General features: G+C 61.2%; 1 protein-coding gene and 1 pseudogene across 1 annotated transcript; both read left to right on the top strand.

Moving 5' to 3' along the window:
- Positions 1-4,611: 4,611 nt before the first annotated feature.
- On the top strand, positions 4,612-4,820 carry LOC129400314 (U2 spliceosomal RNA; annotated as a pseudogene).
- A 1,538-nt stretch (positions 4,821-6,358) lies between these two features.
- Positions 6,359-14,471, top strand: GLUL (glutamate-ammonia ligase; the record flags this gene model as incomplete). Its single annotated transcript, XM_055121225.1, has 5 exons — positions 6,359-6,517; positions 9,598-9,776; positions 11,726-11,887; positions 14,044-14,190; positions 14,380-14,471. Coding segments are annotated over exons 2-5 (567 nt in total), but the record flags the coding sequence as incomplete, so codon positions are not given.
- Positions 14,472-14,473: the final 2 nt, after the last annotated feature.

The raw sequence follows: 14,473 nt of genomic DNA, 5'->3' as shown, positions 1-14,473 counted from the left end.
TAGCTTGCCAGCCTCTCCAAGAGGGACAGAGGAATCGAACCCGGGTCGGCTGTGTGCAAGGCAAACGCCCTACCTGCTGTGCTATCGCTCCAGTTTCTAAGCAAATCACAGTACAATAGATTATTTGTCTAAAGCTTTCTGCTACCCCCCCCAACACACACACACACACACACACACACACACACACACACAAATTCCCTTGAGCGTGCACTTAGGTTAGGCACCATGGAAACCAGCATTTGGGGGAAGCAGTGGGTCCACACTGACCAATGACCTCAGTGGACATAGAGGGAGTTTTGCTTTTTTCCTCTTGGTGACCCAGAGACCGGGCAGAGAAAGACTTCCTGGGATCTTGAAATCTTTGTTTTTGGGGTCCCACCCTGCAATGCACAGGGGTTCCTCCTGGCTCTGCACTCAGGGCTCACTCCTGGCGGTGCTCAGGGGGCCCTATGGGATGCCGGGGATCGAACCCGGATCGGCCGCGTGCAAGCAAATGCCCTCCCTGCTGGACTATCTATCACCCTGGCCTGGAATCTTGCAACCTTGAGCAGGAAAATGATAATTCCGACCTGCCCCCATAGTTCGGTGGAAACTAAAGCCTGGATTTTCCCGTCCTGAAGAAAGAATGCGGGGCAAGGCTCATTCTAGAATTTTCTAGAATGAGTCTGCTGACAGACTTGTCTTTCTCTGCACTTTCCGATTCAGAGTCAGAGTAGGGGTGGGGGTGGAGGGTGGGGTGGAAATACTGAGACCCCCTTCTACCCGTCCATCCCGGTTTGCATCGCTGGGGTCCAAGTGGAAAGTTTTCTGTTGTTTTATTTTTTGCTTTTGTTTTTTGGGTCACACCCGGCGATGCACAGGGGTTATTCCTGGCTCATGCACTCAGGAATTACTCCTGGCGGTGCTCAGGGGACCATATGGGATGCCGGGAATCGAACCCAGGTCAGCTGCATGCAAGGCCAATGCCTTCCCCGCTGTGCTATCGCTCCAGCCCCTCATTTTCTTCTCTTGAATTTGCACTATGCTCTGTTTTGTTTTGGGGGCTCCTCTCAGCAGGGCTGGGGGAGGGGGTCCATGCAGCAGTGGGGAGGGACCCCCGAGTCTCTTACATGCAAAGCATGTGCGCGCCAGTCCTTGGGACCACCCCCCTTGGCGCTGCCTTTTGGAAAGAACTGGTATTGGTTTTTCTTCTTCTTTTTGATTTGAAAGAATGGTTTCCAGTGCTGGTTGGGTTACCAGGGTGATGCCTGCAGCCCCAAGTCTCAGCTGTTTCCTTGGCCTCCTTTTCTGAGCCGGTGAATCATTCAGGGAAGAAATTCCGTTTCCAAACTGCATGGGGCAGAGGAGGGCGGGATGGGGGGTGGGGGGAGGGGGAAGGGGTCACCTCCAAACCCCATCTCCACCGTGGGGCATCGGTTTGACGTGCAGAACTGCAAAAAAAAAAAAAAAAAGGGAAGTCTCAAGGCCAGATCGATAGCACAACGGGGAGGGCGTTTGCCTTGCACGTGGCCATCCCGGGTTCGATCCCCGGCGTCCCAAAGGGTCCCCCCCACCCCAAGCACCGCCAGGAGTGATCCCTGAGCACAGAGCCGGGAGTCAGCCCTGAGCACTGCTGGGTGTGACTCCCCCCCTCGCCGAAGAAAAAGGAAATAAGGAAGAAGAATCCCTTTTAGACCCCCCGATGCTGGGCAGTGAACCTTCTTCCCCTGTGACCGCTCTCGGGGCCACCACCCACCCCGCGGCATGTGACTCTGGTGTTCCAAGGACGGCCACCGGACTTCAAAGCGTCTGTGCTCAGAACCCCCACCCCCACCCCCTCCCGCTGCCCGGGGCTCGGAGACGGCCTGTGCCAGACACGTTCGTGGGTTCAAACATTCTAATGTTCTTTTTGTGGTGGAGGGTGGTGGGGGCAGTTTGCCATTTAGGGAAGAGAAGGGAGGGAGGGCAAAGGCCGGTCAAGTTCAGCTGGGCTGGACACGCCTGTAGCCACTTGTAACTTCTTCAAAAAAAGTTCTGTCTGGGTTTCTTCTGGGGGGGGGGGGGGGGGACTCCGCTCCCTTTCAGGACCTTCTGCTTTTTTTTTTCCTTTTCTTTCTTTTTCCTCCCCTGGTCAGTAACAGTAACAGTAACAACTGTCACAGCAACAGTAACAATTTCTTTCCCTCCCCTGCTCAGTAACAGCAACAGTAACAATTTCTTTTTCCTCCCCTGGCCCTCCCGTGCTTCCCTCTGGGGGCTGACTCGGTGGGTTTCAGTTACCTAAAACTTCTGGGGTCCCCTGGGCAGGCCTGTCCCCTCCCGGACCGGCCCCCAGTCACGCGGCTGGATCAAAGCAAAACCCCGGCATCCCCAAGCCACTCTGTGTGGCTTACAAACGGCCTTTATCGAACACCAACCCTGGGCACTCTTGGAGGGCACCAAGGACTAATATACTTGCAAGGTCATCCGGCCAGGCTCGGGGTGTACCGCCTCAGAAACAGAACCCCTTAAATGCTCAGTACTCATTTTTTTTTTTAAGCTTTCTGGGTCCCACCCGGCGATGCTCAGGGCTGACTCCTGGCTCTGCACTCAGGAATCACTCCTGGCGGTGCTCAGGGGACCCTATGGGATGCTGGGGATCGAACCCGAGTCGGCCGCGTGCCAGGCCAGCGCCCTCCCAGCTGTGCTATCGCTCTGGCCTCAATGCTCAACACTCCTGCATCTCTTTGGAAGGCTGCTGTCCTTCCGCTGTCCTTGGGCGGGTGGGGACAGGGACACAGGAGATGTGGGCGTGTATAGGAGGCAGCTGGGCTCTGCAGACACAGTTTCAAACAAGGTCGTTCCTTTGGGACTTGGGGATCCGCCAGATTGGGGAGTTGCCTTCCCTAAACTTCATGGTATAGGATTCTCTTCACTGGGCTGATGAGCGACTGACATAATCCCATCGCTCAAAGAATCTTCCAGAGAGACAGGATTAAGGTCCACGAGAGGGACTGGAGCGATAGTACTACGGATAGGGGAGGGCATTTGCCTCTCACACGGCTCAGCTGGTTTCGAATCCCAGCATCCCATAGGGTCCCCCAAGCACCACTAGGAGTGATTCCTCAGTGCAGAGCCAGGAGTAACCCCCCCCCCCCAACGTGCATCACCGGGTGTGACCCAAAAGCAAAAAAACCACAAAAAACCGTGAGAGACAGAAACAGAATTAAGTCCCACTCTCTCTGCTAATCTCTCTCTCTCTCTCTCTCTCTCTCTCTCTCTCTCTCTCTCTCTCTCTCTTGCATTTTGGGCCACACACACACACACACACAGCAATGCACAGGGGTTCCTCCTGGCTCTGCACTCAGGAATCACTCCTGGCGGTGCTCGGGGGACCCAATGGGATGCTGGGAATTGCACCCGGGTCTGTCACGTGCCTGGCAAACGCCCTCCCCGCTGTGCTATCGCTCCGGCCCCTGCTAATCTCTCTTTGCAGAGACCATTTTGCAGAAATATTTTCTTTTCTGCCCTCCACAAAATGAAGTCTTCGTTCCTAGGCAAGACTTTAAACCTTCACCTCACCCAGCCGGTACCAAGTCGGTAAGAGGTGAAGCCAGGGTTGGAAGCTGTGGGTTGCTTGGCTCCAAAGCCCAGCCTTGGCCTCCCTTTCCCGAAGCTTCCACAGGAAGCCCACGTAGCATACCTCCGCGCCTGCCAGCACTCACCCAGCCCGCAAGGTCACCGAGTCTGAAAAGTCCCCAACGTCCATCTGAGGCCAACGCAACCCGGGGCAGTGAAAACAGCCTCGCCACAGTCTCCTCCGGGAGCCTCGACTTAGAAGACATCTTCCATGCAGTGACCGCAGAATCTGTGTTTTGCCATGTTTGTGGTGCAGAAACTAACCAGGAGAGCAAACCACCTGGCGAAGGACCCCAGGCAGCTTAACCTCACCCGGGGAAATGCCTCACTCTTTTTTTTTTTTTTTTTTTTGCTTTTTGGGTCACACCCGGCGATGCACAGGGGTCACTCCTGGCTCATGCACTCAGGAATCACCCCTGGCGGTGCTTAGGGGACCATATGGGATGCTGGGACTCGAACCCAGGTCGGCCGCGTACAAGGCAAACGCCCTCCCCGCTGTGCTATCGCTCCGGCCCCCTCTCTATTTTTTTTAATTAAATTTTATTTATTTACTTATTCATTTTTGCTTTTTTGGGTCCCACCTGGCGATGCACAGGGGTTCCTCCTGGCTCTGCACTCAGGAGTTACTCCTGGCGGTGCTCAGGGGACCATATGGGATGCTGGGAATCGAACCCCGGTCAGCCGTGTGCAAGGCAAACGCCCTCCCCGCTGTGCTATCCCTCCAGCCCCATTGCCTCACTCTCTAATTCCCGGCTTTCTGGCCAACAAAATCCAGGTTTGACACCACCCGACAGAATTCAGGTGTAGGCGGGCAACAGCCACCCACTTATGTGTGTCTGTGTGGTGCATGTTACATACATGATCCCACGTGGTACATGCATGACCCTACATGGCATGCACACATAGTCCCATCTGGCACATACATGTGGTACACACATGATCCTACCTGGCACACATGGCTGGCACGACACACATGTGATCCCACGTGGTACATACAGAACCTCACTTGGATGGATCGCTTCTCGGCCTTTTGGCTAAGATCAAGTGTAGAACCTCACATGGTATATGCATGGCTCCACATGCTATATACATGACCCACATGGCACACACATGGTACATACATGAGCCCATGATCCTTTCAAAGTCTGCCTGCACAAAAGCATGTTTTCAACAAGCAAAAGACTGGAAGGGGAAATTTATTCTCTTATTTTAGTTTAATTTTTGTGGGGACTTTCCTGGCGGTGCCTGGGGGACCCTATGGGATGCCGGGGACGAAACGGGGGTTGGCTGCGTGCAAGGCAAACCTTCTCCCCACCGTATCATGGCTCCAGTTCATTATTATTATTATATTATTATTATTATTATTATTCTTTTCCTACCTTCAAAAGAAGATGCCGTCAATGCTTTGAATGCATTCAAGAACCTTCATTTTGGACAGGACGCTGGGGAAATGCCTCACTCTCTATCTTTTTTAAAATTAAATTTTATTTTATTTATTTATTTTTGCTTTTTTAGGTCACACCTGGCGATGCACAGGGGTTCCTCCTGGCTCTGCACTCAGGAGTTACCCCTGGCGGTGCTCAGGGGACCCTACGGGATGCTGGGAATCGAACCCACTGGCCCGCCAGCAAACCCAGCTTCCCTCCAGGCTGGCCCCAGCCTCCTCCGGGTGGGCCGACTGAAAGGCCCTTGAACCCCCTTATTTGCAGATGAGGAAACGCCAGCCCAGAGAGGTTGAAAGACTTGCCCCAGGTGGGCCGGCAGGATCAAACGGGACACAGGCGTCCCCAGCGCCCTTGGGACCTCTCTGGCCAGAGGAGATCAACACTGCCCAGGGTTGAGACCCCCAAATAAACTCGCACTTCAGATCCCAAACTACTGTCAGGATGCAGGGCCAGGGTTGGGGGTGGGGGGTGGAGGACCCCAGGGCATAGGGGTTGGGGTGTAGAGGGCCCACAGGGGCACGGGTGGGGGGTAGAGGACCCCAGGGGACATGGTGGGGGGGTGGGAGACCCACAGGGGACATGGGTTGGGGGGGCAGAGGGCTGGGGGTGGGGTGGAGGACCCCAGGGGCATGGGGGGGGTAGACTCCAGGGGACACGAGGGGGGGGTATAGGGTCCCAGGGGGCAAGTGTAGGGGGTGGGGCGAAGGACCCCAGGGGGCTTGTGTGGGGGTGGGGTGAGGGCCGCTAGGGGAGGGGGTGGCCCGCAGGATACTCTTGGCCGGGCTCCCGGGCCAGGAAGCGGGGGAGGGGCGCGTGCAGGGTCGGACCCCAGCCACAAAAGGCACAGTCGGTGCAGCTTTAGGGGGCCCTAACGGCCTCGGGGGCGGGGCGGAGGGTCTGCAGCCAGGACGCTTTTCCAGCCCCAACCCCCCCTTCCCCTCCCCCACCACCAGTGGCCCGGCGCGCGCCCCTCCCCCGCGGCCTTTCCCTTTCTCTCGAGCCCGGGGCGGCCTGCCCGCCCCTCCCCGGAGCTCGTCCAATGGGCGCGACGTGTGGGCGGGCCCCGGGCCCCGGCAGCCAATGGAGGCGCGCTATAAGGCAACAGGTGGCCGACCCGCCCCTCCCCGGCGATCGTCCAATAGAAGCGGCGCGAGGGCGGGCTCCGGGCACGGACAGCCAATGGAAGCGCACGGAGGGCGGGCTGGCCTCTCTCTAAGGCAGCGGCCGGCCGGCCCGCCCCTCCCCGGCGTTCGCCCAATGGCAGCGTCTCGAGGGCGGGCCCCGGGCCCGGGCAGCCAATGGCGGCGCGCGGGCGGCGGGCCGGCCGCACTATAAGGTGGCGGGCGGCGGCGGCCGCCTCGCCGAGCGGAGGGTGGGCCTGGAGTGAGCGTCCACTGCCCGCCGCTGCCCGCCGCTGCCCAGCCGCCCGCTCTCGGCCTGCGAGCCCCGCCAGCTGCTGCCCTGCCGCGGTCCAGGTGAGCCCCAGCCCGAGCTCGGGGCCCGGGAGGGCGGAGCTGGCCCCGCTGCGCGCCCCCCCAGCTGGCCCCGCTGACCAGGCCGGGCCGGGGGCGCGCCCTGCAACCCCCGGGCGGGCTCCCGGAGCTCGCCGGGGCTCGGTGCATGCGGCCGGGGGGGCCCCGGAGGGGGGTGGGCGCGGCGGCGGCCCCCGGGGGTGCAGCGGGGTGCAGGGGAGGGGTTTCACTGTGAGCGAACAAAGGGGCGCCGGGCCCGGGCCGCGCGGCTGCCCCCCGCCCACTCCGGGGCACGCGCGCCAGGGCCCCCCCGGGGGCACGACCTCAAGGTGGATTACCCGGGGTCCCCGCCGCGGGGCGGGAAGTGGGGCGCCCCTGCCCCCTGCCGCAAGCCCCCGGCGCGCGACGACGACGGGGACCCCCCGGAGCCCGCGCACAGCTGCTACGGCTACGGGGCCTACAGCGTGGACCCCCGCGATCCCCGGGCGCGAGGCCCCGGGCCGCCCCCCAGCGCACCGGCCGGGGCCGCTGCCGCGCCCCCCTGCTGCGCCCTGCGCCGGCCCTCCCGGGAGCCCGCCAACGCCTCCCCCTGCCGCTCGCCCTGCCGCTCCCCCTGCCGGAGCCGCTCCCCCTGCCCCTCGCCCTGCCCCTCGCCCGCGCCCCGCAAGCGCGGCCACCAGCACCACCACCACCACTGGGTCCCGGAGCAGGCCGACCCCGGGAGCGGCCCCGAGAGGGACAGGCGACACTCCAAGCCCCGGAGGGACAAGGGGGAGGCTAGCATGATATGGATGGGGTGAGTGGGGAGGGGAGGAGCGGGGAGGGGAGGAGCGGGGGGGGGGGGGAGGAGGAGGAGGAAGAGGAAGAGGAGGACCCAGAGCAATGCCAGCACACACACCCGTGCACACACACAGACACACACTCTGTGTGTACACACGCGTGCACACACACCCCATGCACACACTCCGTGCACACACAGGCACGCACTCCATGTGTACACGCACGTGCGCGCACACACTCCATGTGTACACACACGCACATGCACATGCACATGCACCCTCGGAGACCCCTTTGACGTCGCCACCCAGAACTGGCCTCTGACCTCATTTGCATGCACACACACACACACACACACACACACACACACATACCCATGCACCTTTGGAGACTCCTCTGATGTCCGCATGCAGAATCGGCCTCTGACCTCATTTGCACGCACACACACACACACACACACACACCATGCGCCCTTGGAGACCCCCTTGGTGTGCCCACACAGAGCTGGCCTCTGACCTCCTTTTGCAGAAACGCGGTGGAACCCATGGCCGTGTGGGTGCTGGTGCCTTTAAGGGTCCCGGGCTCTCCGGATGATGTGATTTTTTTTTTATTTAATTTTTTTCAGAAATATTTTTTTTTTCCTTTTCTCTTGTTTTATTTTTCTGGAGGGCTGCAGTCAGGCGGCGGGGCCCCCTTGCCTTCGGAGAGGGGTGTGAGTGGGACCCCCCGGGCCCTGGGAGGGGGGAGAGGGGCGGGCGCGCTGCTTCTGTTTTTCAGCTGGGCAGCCGTGGCCGCTTGCCCGCAGAACGGGCAGCTCCAGAAAGTTGCCCAAGTTATTGGACGGGAACAGTGTGTCCCCGTGCCAGACACCCGGGCTGCAGGGGGAGGGCGGGGCGGGTGTTTCCTCCTGCGGGGAACCACGATTCTGGGGGCTGGTGACTGCCTAGACCCTGCGCCAGGTCCCGGCTCAGAAGGGGGGTTTCTGGGCGGGGCCTGCGGGCCGGCCCTCTGGGGGCTCAGATGCCCGGAAATTAGGGACGAAACGCAGGGTTGGGGGGGCGGTGCTGGATTCCGGTTTGGTGTGTGCTCCGGGAAGCTTTTCAATTTCTAGCTGGAAGCCACAGCTTTTTAAACTTGTTTTTGTTTGGGGGCTGCAGCCGGCGGTGCTCAGGGCTGACTCCCGGCTCTGTGCTCAGGGCTGACTCCCGACTCGGTGCTCAGGGCTGACTCTTGGCTCTGTGCTTAGGGCTGACTCCCGACTCCATGCTCAGGGCTCACTCCCAGCTCTGTGCTCAGGGCTCACTCCTGGCTTTGTACTCGGAGCTGACTCCTAGGTCTGTGCTCAGGGCCCACTCCCGGCTCTGTGCTCAGGGCTCCCTCTCAGCTCTGTGCTCAGGGCTGACTCCCGGCTCTGTGCTCGGGGCTGACTCCCGGCTCTGTGCTCAGGGCTGACTCCCGGCTCTGTGCTCAGGGCTCACTCTTGGCTCTGTGCTCAGGGCTCACTCCCGGTTCTGTGTTCAAGGCTCACTCCCGGCTCTGTGCTCAGGGCTGACTCCCAGCCCCCTCCTGCCTCCCTCTGCTGCCTCTTGTATCCAAGATCTTGGATCTTGTTCCAGAAACTTGGGCAACTTTGGGATTTCCTGGGTTGTTTTCTTAGCTTAAGAAACGACCCCACCCACCCGCCAACCCTCCACGAACTGTGCCCCCAGCGTGAAGCTTTGACTTCACCCCCACTAATCCGAGTGGAAGAAACTCGGGTGGAATTTGTGTCCAACATAGGAACCTTGAGGCTGGAGCGATAGCACAGCGGGGAGGGCGTTGGCCTGGCACAGGGCCGACCTGGGTTCGATCCCCGGCATCCCCTAGGTCCCCCCGAGCACTTCCAGGAGTGATCCCTGAGTGCAGAGCCAGGAGTCAGCCCTGAGCATCGCCGGGTGGGACCCAAAAAGCAAAACAAAAATTGCAGGATGGATCTCTGAGCACCGAGGCAGGATTAAGTAAGGCCCCAGCACCAAAATAAATAAGTCAGCAAACTGAAATCTTGAATTCCCGGGGCTGGAGCGAGAGCACAGTGGGGAGGGCATTTGCCTGGCACGCAGCCGACCCAGGTTCGATTCCCAGCATCCCATAGGGTCCCCCGAGCACCGCCAGGAGTGATTCCTGAGCAATGCCGGGTGTGACCCAAAAAGCAAAAAAAAAAAAAATCTTGAATTTGCTTCCAGGCCGTGCCGGTCTCTCCCGGCCCCTGCTCCTGGGTCCGAGGGGCTTCACGGTGTCTCTTCTCCCCTTCCCCGCCCCCCCCCCAGAACATCGTCCAGCATGGCCACGTCCACCAGCTCCCACCTGAACAAGGGCATCAAGCAGATGTACATGAGCCTTCCGCAGGGGGAGAAGGTTCAGGCCATGTACATCTGGATCGATGGCACGGGGGAGGGTCTGCGCTGCAAGACCAGGACCCTCGACTGCGAGCCCAAGAGCGTGGAAGGTGAGCGGGCGTGGGGGCAGGGCGGGGTGGAGGGGGGTCCTCGGCCCCGGGGGCGGAGCTCCGGCACGGCTGGAACACAGCTGTAAGCCGGGCTTCCCAGGAGGGCGTATTGAGGCACGGGCTGGGGGCGCTTTGGGGGCGCCCCCCGGAGTGGGGTGCCCTGGGGAACCCCAGTTTGCCAACCCATTGCTCCAAGCCGCTTTGCAAACTCAGGGACTCGGGTTTTGGGCCACATCTGGGGGCTCTGGGTGCGAGACACTCTTGGCCCTGAAGTGGTTTCTGTAGTTTGGGGGGCTGGGGGGGCTCCCAGACAGGGTCTGGTTCTGGGCCCCCCCCCAGCCAGCCGCGCTCAGAATGACCCTGGCCGCCCCCTCCAGGGCCGCACCTGGTAGGGTTCGGGGGGCGGCCGGGATCAGACGGGCCGTATTAGTAGCCCTTGGGTGGTCTCTCCCGCCCCTTTGTTTTTTGGTTTTTTTTTTGGGGGGGGGTGTTGCCCTGCTCAGCCAGGCTGCAGCCCACCAGGCCTGCACCCAGGGGTGTTCCCAAGGCCACGGTTGTACCCCACGCCCACGATTGCACTTCAGACAGGAAGTGCTCCCAGCATGGGTGCTCGGACAGGAAGTGCTCCCAGCATGAGGTGTTAAGACAGGAAGTGCTCCCAAGCATGGGTGCTCAGACAGGATGTGCTCTCAGCATGGGTGCTCAGACAGAAAGTGCTCCCAACATGGGTGCTCCGTCAGGAAGTGCTCCTGGCATGAGGTGCTCGGGCAGGAGGTGCTTCCAGCATGAGGTGCTTGGACAGAAAGTGCTCCCAGCTTGGGTGCTCAAACAGAAATTGCTCCCAGCATGAGGTATTAAGACAGGAAGTGCTCCCAGCATGAGGTGCTCAGAGAGGAAGTGCTCCCCACGTGAGGTGCTTGGACAGGAAGTGCTCCCAGCATGAGGTGCTTGGACAGGAAGTGCTCCCCCAGCACCTGTCCTCCCAGCCTTGGTGGGGGCAGTGGAGGGTGTCGGCTGCTGGGGGCCAGTGGGGGGGCTGCTCTGCAATCCCTGGCGCCCCTCCCCCAGCCCGCAGCTGGTGTCTCTCAGTTGGGCTGAGGGGTCACTTTCTCTCAGTCCTGGCTTGGGGCAGTCACTCCGCCCGAGAGCACGGGTTGGGGTCTCCCGGGTGGGGGACACGAGCCCCGGCCCCTGCTCTCAGGGGAGATGATCAGAGCGGCCGGGTGGGCAGCCCCGGGGGGCCGCAGGCTGGTCCGGGCCCTGCAGGGCATGTTAGGGCGGAGAGAAAGGGGCTTCCTGGGGGCGGGGGCAGCTTCCTGGCCTCTTCCTGGGACCCTGTCACTGTCACTGTCCCGTTGCTCATCGATTGGCTCGAGCGGGCGCCAGTCACGTCTCCATGGTGAGACTTGCTGTGACTGTGTTTGGCATCTCGAAGATGCCACGGGGAGCTTGCCAGGCTCTGCCGTGCGGGCGGGATCCTCTCAGTAGCTTGCCGGGCTCTCCGAGAGGGACGGAGGAATCGAACCCGGGTCAGCCACGTGCAAGGCAAACGCCCTCCCTGCTGTGCTGTTGCTCCAAAACCCGTGACTAGGGCCCGGTGCTCACCAGCCGGGAGTCCCCATCTGCCGAGTGCTCTCCTCCCCTCAGCTGAGACCCCTTCAAGTTGCCCTGAGTCTTTTTGGGGGGGACGTGGGTGGGGGGAGCTCATTGTTGGGGATTTTGGCGTGGTTTGTTTCTCTAAGACGGGTGCTTGGACAGAAAGTGCTCCCGGCAAGGGTGCTCAGACAGGAGTGCTCCTGGCCTCCCAGACTTGGTGGGGGGAGTGGAGGAGGGTGTCGGCTGCTGGGGCGGGGGGGAGCAGCGTGGGGCTGCTCTGGCCTGGGCGACCCCCGGCCCTCCACTCTGCCGTCCTCACCCCCCTGCATGCTCTCCCCCCCTCACCCCTCCAGAGTTGCCCGAGTGGAACTTCGACGGCTCGAGCACCTTCCAGTCGGAAGGGTCCAACAGTGACATGTACCTGGTCCCGGTCACCATGTTCCGGGACCCATTCCGGAAGGACCCCAACAAGCTGGTGTTCTGTGAGGTCTTCAAGTACAATCGGAAGCCGGCAGGTAGGCCTTGGGAGGTGCGGGGGAGCGTCGGAATTTTCCAGAAGGGGGCGGGAAGGGGGGAAGGGAGGGGGGCGTCTCAGACCCAATTCTGTGGTCTCACCCGAGAGACAGCACAGCGGGGAGGGCGCTGACCTGGCATGCGGCTGACCTGGGTTTGATCCCCGGCATCCCATAGGGTCCCCCAAGCACCGCCAGGAGTGATTCCTGAGCACAGAGCCAGGAGTCAGCCCTGAGCACCACCAGGAGTGAGTCCTGAGCACTGAGCCGGGAGTCAGCCCTGAGTATCGCCGGGTGGGACCCAAAACCAAAACAATTTTTTTGATTCTCGGGTCCAGACGGGTAGTCCAAAGGGGAGGGTGTTGGCCTGGCACGTGGCCGACCTGGGTTCGATCCCCGGCATCCCGTAGGGTCCCCCGAGCACCGCCAGGAGTGATTCCCGAGCACAGAGCTGGGAGTCAGCCCTGTGTGACCAAACAAATGAACAAACAAACAGTTCCACAGTCTCTCTCTCGGCCCGGCCCCGGACGCCCTCACCCCCACCCGGCCCGAGCCTGCAGGTTCCGTGTCTCTACTCCCGACCCTTGGTGGCCCGGGGGAGGTTTTCCTTCTGGGTGGAGGCGCCGAGGCCTCCCCGCGGCCACGGGAACCTGGGCAGGTGTCTGACTCGCGCTGAGCAGGGCCTGGTGGGGTGGCGAAAGGCCGAGCACTGGAGACAGGAGCAGCCGTACACTGTCCTGTTGGCGGCAGGTATACAGATGGGAAGGTCAGAACCAGGTCCGGGCTGTTGCCGAGAATCCAGGGTGGGTCCTTTTGCAGTTCGTAGGGGGAGAGAGAGAGAGAGACAGAGAGAGAGAAGGAGAGTGAGACAGAGACAGAGAGAGAGAGAGTGAGACACAGAGAGAGAGAGACAGAGACAGAGACAGACAAATAGAGAGAGACAGAGACAGAGAGAAAGAGAGTGAGACAGAGACAGAGAGACAGAGAAAGAGAGAGAGACAGAGACAGACAGAGAGAGATCAGTGGAGGCCTGGGTCCCCTCCCTTGGAGGGAGGGAGAGAGAGAGGGAAAGAGAGACAGACAGACAGACAGAGAGACAGAGAGAGAGAGAGACAGACAGACAGAGAGAAAGAGAGTGAGAGAGAGACAGAGAAAGAGAGTGAGAGAGACAGAGACAAAGAGAGAGAGAGAGAGAGAGAGAGAGAGAGAGGGAGGGAGGGAGGGAGGGAGGAGAGGGGGAAGGAGAAGGAGAGGGAGAGAGACAGAGACAGACAGAGACAGAGAGAGACGGAGACAGAGAGATCAGTGGAGGCCCGGGTCCCCTCCCTGGGGGAGAGAGAGACAGAGACAGAGAGAGAGAGGGAGAGAGACCAGTGGGGCCCCGTCCCCTCCCTGGCCCCAACGCCCCCCTGAGCACTGAGCCCGGCTGCAGCCCTGAGGGGCTAAGAGTGACCTCGAGCACCACAGGAGTGAGCACTGCCCGAAGAGTTCCTTCCGAGTCCCCAAGTGTTGGCAGAGTCGCTCACTCAGCCTCTGTCCGTCTCCCCCCCCCCCCCCCCGTGAGGAGCAGGTCGGGTTAGAACCCGGGCCCCCAGCCTGGGAGCTGCCCGGCGCTAAGTGATTTGGACTGGAGCTAGAGCCTTGCACCACCGCCGACCCGGGTTCGATTCCTCCGTCCCTCTCGGAGTGCCCGGCCAGCTACCGAGAGGATCCCGCCCGCATGGCAGAGCCTGGCAAGCTCCCCGTGGCGTATTCGAGATGCCAAACACAGTCACAACAAGTCTCACCATGGAGACGTGACTGGCACCCGCTCGAGCCAATCTATGAGCAATGAGATGACAGTGATACAGTGATTTATTTATTCATCTATTTATTTGGTTTTTGTGACGTCCCACCCGGCGATGCTCAGGACTGACTCCTGGCTCTGTGCTCAGGAATCACTCCTGGCAGTGCTCGGGGGACCCTAGGGGATGCCGGGGATCGAACCCTGGTCGGCCGTGTGCCAGGCCAACGCCCTCCCCCGGCTCCGGTTCCCCCCTCCCCACTTTGGTTAGAGCCACAGACTCTGGTGCCTGTTCAGGAGTCCCCCCCCATCCTCCCCCCACCCGAGTCCCCGTCCCGGGCTGCTCTCTCACACAGTGCTCGCTCCCCTTGGGCAGAGACCAACCTGCGGCACACCTGTAAGCGCATCATGGACATGGTGAGCAACCAGCACCCATGGTTCGGGATGGAGCAGGAGTACACGCTCATGGGCACGGATGGGCACCCCTTCGGCTGGCCCTCCAATGGCTTCCCGGGGCCCCAAGGTAAGGCCGGGGGGCGGGGCGGGGCCTCCCTGGGGATGGGCAGGGCGTCCCCTCACAGGGCACCTACTTCCGGGGACACCTGGAGGGACCTTTGGGGTCCAGGAGGCGGGGTTCGAGGGGGGCAAGTCCCAGAGCATACTGACCCTCCCGTGACCTTTGACCTCTGCCCCCTGCCCCTCCCCCACCCAGGTCCCTACTACTGCGGCGTGGGGTCCGACAAGGCTTACGGGCGCGACATCGTGGAGGCTCACTACCGGGCCTGCCTGTACGCGGGCATCAAGAT

This window comes from Sorex araneus, chromosome X (genome assembly GCF_027595985.1).
Source record: "Sorex araneus isolate mSorAra2 chromosome X, mSorAra2.pri, whole genome shotgun sequence".
Classification (NCBI taxonomy): domain Eukaryota; kingdom Metazoa; phylum Chordata; class Mammalia; order Eulipotyphla; family Soricidae; genus Sorex; species Sorex araneus.
The sequence above is the reverse complement of the archived record's forward strand: the minus strand, read 5'-3'. Positions and strand labels throughout refer to the sequence as shown.